General features: G+C 59.2%; 1 protein-coding gene across 1 annotated transcript in view; it reads right to left on the reverse strand.

Annotated features, from left to right (window-relative positions):
• Positions 1–4,215, reverse strand: part of OTUB2 (OTU deubiquitinase, ubiquitin aldehyde binding 2) — a 17,466-nt gene that overhangs the window by 4,215 nt on the left and 9,036 nt on the right. The window contains exons 2-4 of the mRNA XM_004699087.2: positions 3,059–3,154; positions 1,222–1,340; positions 298–382 (exon numbers count right to left, since the gene is read on the reverse strand). Of these exons, the coding sequence (XP_004699144.2) occupies positions 298–382; positions 1,222–1,340; positions 3,059–3,154 (300 nt within the window). The remainder of the gene's footprint in view (positions 1–297; positions 383–1,221; positions 1,341–3,058; positions 3,155–4,215) is intronic.

Below are 4,215 nucleotides of genomic sequence, written 5' to 3' on the forward strand. Positions count from 1 at the left end.
CGGCGGGCACTGGGCCTTTCTGTCATTATCTGGGTTTGATTTTCTACTGGGATTCAGAGCGGCAAGGCAGGGGGTTAAGAACCATCCTTCACCAGTCCCATGGGGAGGGAAGGAGGAGCACTCTTAGGCCTGGAGGGAGGGAGGGAGGACAGTCCTGGGGCTCCCACCCCATATCTGCCCTGGGAAGGAGACACAGCCACAGAGGTCGACTGTGCAGTGCTGGGGCCAGCACCCACCCTGCTGCGGTGAGTCCACCCCACCTGACCCCACCCCGCCTCTGTGGCCAGAGTGACTCACAGCATTGAAGAAGTTTCGGAACTTGTGCTCCTCAAAGCCGGCAGCCAGGAGGTCCTCTGGGGTCTGTAGTACACGCTCCTTGAACCTAGAGGGGGTTGACGGGTCTTAGAGGACAGAGAGGGGGTGCAGGTGACAGGTGTTCACCGCGTGGCCAACTGATTGCCATGGTCACACAGTCACACTCACTCAACACCACGGTCACACACACTCAGCCCCAGTCACACACTCAACACACACCACAGTCACACACTCAACACACACCACGGTCACACACAATCAACACCACAGTCACACACATCAGCACCACGGTCACACACTCAACACACACCACAGTCACACACTCAACACACACCACGGTCACACACAACACCACAGTCACACACATCAGCACCACGGTCACACACTCAACACACACCACGGTCACACTCAACACCACAGTCACACTCAGCACCACTGTCACACACTCAACACACACCATGGTCACACACTCAACACACACCACAGTCACACACACTCAACACCACAGTCATACACATCAGCACCACGGTCACACTCAACACCACAGTCACACTCAGCACCACCGTCACACACTCAACACACACCACAGTCACACTCAACACCACAGTCATACAGTCAGCACCACGGTCACACTCAGCACCACGGTCACACACTCAACACACCATGGCCAGGCTGAACAGCACAGTCACTCGGCGCCACAGTCGGCAGGCGGACTTGACAGACCCACGTGAGGCTGCTGGGTGTTTGCATCTCGCAGCGACTTACCAGGCTCCAGGCTGACTCAGCAGTCCAGAGGCCATCGAGCCCCCACCTGTCCCTTGTCACCCTAACTCAGCCATAGCAGGCAGGCATCGGAACACATCAGATGCCCCTGCCTCCACCAGGCAGCCCTCAGTGCCCACTCACCTGAGAACCTCCCTGCTCCTCCCCAGCAAAGACTCCAGGTAGGAGTAGCCCAGGGCCCTGTAGAAGCAGTTCCCGTCTCCTTTGATCTTCCGGATTGCGCTGAACCGTTTGCTGAGTTCCTGGGAGGGCAGGGGTGGAAGGGTGGGGGTGGTGTGGTCAGTGCCACCCCACTTCCCGCTCACTCATTCTACCAACAGCACAACACTTGGGTGTGTGCCTGTCTTCAGGGGGTGCAGGGCAATCCGATGGCAGCCTTGTAAGGACAGGGGACTTTCTGCGTTGGGGTGCCAGGAAAGCGGCATCTACAAGAAGCGCCAGCTCGCAGTCCAGGAAGGCTTCCAGGAGGAGTAGTGGAGGACGGGGTGCGGAGTTCAGAGTTCAGCCTGGCTGGGAGTGGGAGCCTCAGAAGTAAGTGCCATCACCTGCACCATCCAGCCAACCCTTCTCCAGAACGGCCCGGGCAGCTTGAGCCCCAACGAGGGCAGTGGGAAGGGGCAGGAGATAGGGCCACCTGAACCCCGGAGGCCAGCGGAGGGAGCGGACGAGGGCTGTGACTGAGGGGATTGCCGCTGGTGTGCTGAAAGTTGTTGAATGGGAAGCAGACTGGCTCTGTAAGCTTTCACCCAAATCACCAAACAGAAAACCGCCCCAAGCCAGAGCAGCGAGCCCACTGCCTGTCCCAGAAGCCCCTGCTGGCCCGTGGGCGGCTACAGTAGGGGTGTGCACAGCAGAGGAGGGCTTTCAAGCAGTGGGGCATTTGTTCTCACTGAAACCACAGCCATCAGAAGGCATAGAGCCCACCCTGGCCCAGGGCACACAGAGGGGTGAGGAGATGTCTTGTGGAGACCCTGTTCTCTCCCAAGAAAGCTCCAGGGAGAGGGGCCCTGGGAGCTGCCTATCCCTGCTCCCACAGGAAGTGCTCCCTGGGGTCCTGCTGCCCCGATGGACATGGGACCCAAGGGGCACTAACTGGAGTCTCTTAGGACTTGTGAGTGGGGCCAGGTGACTGTGCTGCATCTCTGAGAGAGAAGCCAAGGGGACAGAGGACGTCTGGGCACATGAGGGAGCAGTAGGGTGGTGCTCCCAACTCATACACACATGGGAAGAGGGTCACTGGTCCACCCACTGCCCTGCCCACAGCGGCCCCTCCCTCAGCAGAATGCAGCCTCCAGGTTACACATGTGCCTCTCAGGTCAAGGGCCTGCGTTCGAGTCCCAGCTCCTGGTAGTATAGTGGTTACCCATTGGGCTGCGACCCAAAAGGTCCAGAGTTCAAAACCACCAGCCTCTCTGAGGGAGGAAGTTGGTTCTTTGCCCTCCCGGAAAGAGTCGCGGTCTCAGAAACCCACCGGGGCAGTGCTACCCCGTCTGGCATGGTGTCTGGGGGCCTCACAGAGATGTAATGAGACCCTGGTGGGTAAATAAGGCTCTTAGAATAGTGGCTAGCTTGAAAAAGAAACATTTCCCCCCACAGGAGCCCTGGGGGCGTCAAGGGGAGGCTAACCAGGAGGTGAGCAGTGCAGTCACCAGCCGCTCCATGGGAAAAAGATGATACTCCTGCAAAGATTCAGACTCAACCACTCCCAGGGGCACTTCCACTCTGTCCTAGAGGGCCATGCGCCGATGGCAGGGCCTTTTTCAGAGTTTGTTTTTTTGCAACGACAGGACCCCAAGTGAGGGAAACTGACACCCAACAGGGCGGCCTTCTGGAAGTCTCTTTCCTCGCTGGGGACCAGGCCCCACTCACTGCAGGCCCCGTGGTTCCCCGTGCGAACCTCCTCGAGCCCTGACTCCAGCCCCTCGGAGCTGGGGTTCCCCCCACCGCCCCCTGGCCTCACCTGGATTTTCCGCTGATATATCCTGTTTTCAGGATGATCCCGAAGAATGGATAGGATGTCACATTTCTCTGATATCAGGTGGAAGGATGTTTCGCTCTGAAAGACAAGGAGGCGGCAGCGGGTGGGACCCGGGACAGGCCGGACGCTCCGAACAGCGAGCCCACCGCGGCAGAATGCGGTGGCCTTGCCCTGGCCGGCCTGCATGTGGACGCAACCCCTTTGCTGGAGGCAGTCCTGAAGCCCCGCTCCCCCTGCCGGATGGCCAGCATCCCCAGCACGCAGAGGTGCTCCTGGTCACCGGGACTCCCAGGTCCTACCTGCCAAGCAGACTTACTTTATAGAATACCTCTCCGGGCCCTAACAGTTTGGTGGTTTGAGTGGCCAGCCGCTCCCCAGGAGAAAGGTGAAGAGCCCTGTGGGGCAGCCCCACTCTGTGCTGTGGGTCGCTAGGAGTTGTGGTAATGGGGTCACTTCTGAGCTTAAGAAGCCTTTATCTCTGTCCCCAACTGTCCTCCCTGTCTTGTCCACCCTCCAACTCCTGTGCCGGCCTCACGGGCCAGGTACTGTGTTGAATGCTGGAAACAGAGGAGTTAGGGTGGGCTCGGGTGGGCCCGGCCCAGTAGGGCTCCCTATTCATCGGGGAGAGCAATTTCCACACAGCCTGGTAAGGTCTCCGCTGGGGAAGCTTTCCCTGGCCCAGCAGACTGCAAGGGGAGAGCAGTCTCATGTGCCCCCTGCTGGTGGAAGGCCAGAATGCAGCCCGGCTGGGCATCTTGGCGGGGAGGAGGGCAGTCAGGAGGAAGCTTGCAGGCCAGGCTGCAGAAGGCCTCTGTCTGCCAGCCATTGTCTCTGCCAAGTGCCAGGGGAAGACCCGCTCCCTCCACCTGCCTGGGCACCGCTCTGCTTTCAGCATGAAGGTAGAGGAGGAGAGAGCTGGCTTTGGGGCCCCTTACAGCTGATAAAGCCCAGTGCTCGCCTGCCTGGTCCCAGGGCGCTCAGGAAGGCTGCTGTGAATTGGGATTTTGTAAACGGAAGTCTCATTTTCCACCACGTATCAGCCCTGGTGGTGTTGTGGCTACATGTTGGACTGTGATCGCATGGTCAGTTGTTTGAAACTACCAGCGGCTCCTCGGGAGAAAGACTGGGCTTTCTCTACC

This window comes from Echinops telfairi, unplaced genomic scaffold, assembly GCF_000313985.2.
Source record: "Echinops telfairi isolate 266 unplaced genomic scaffold, ASM31398v2 ScPeMD7_18;HRSCAF=68, whole genome shotgun sequence".
In the NCBI taxonomy this organism is placed as follows: domain Eukaryota; kingdom Metazoa; phylum Chordata; class Mammalia; order Afrosoricida; family Tenrecidae; genus Echinops; species Echinops telfairi.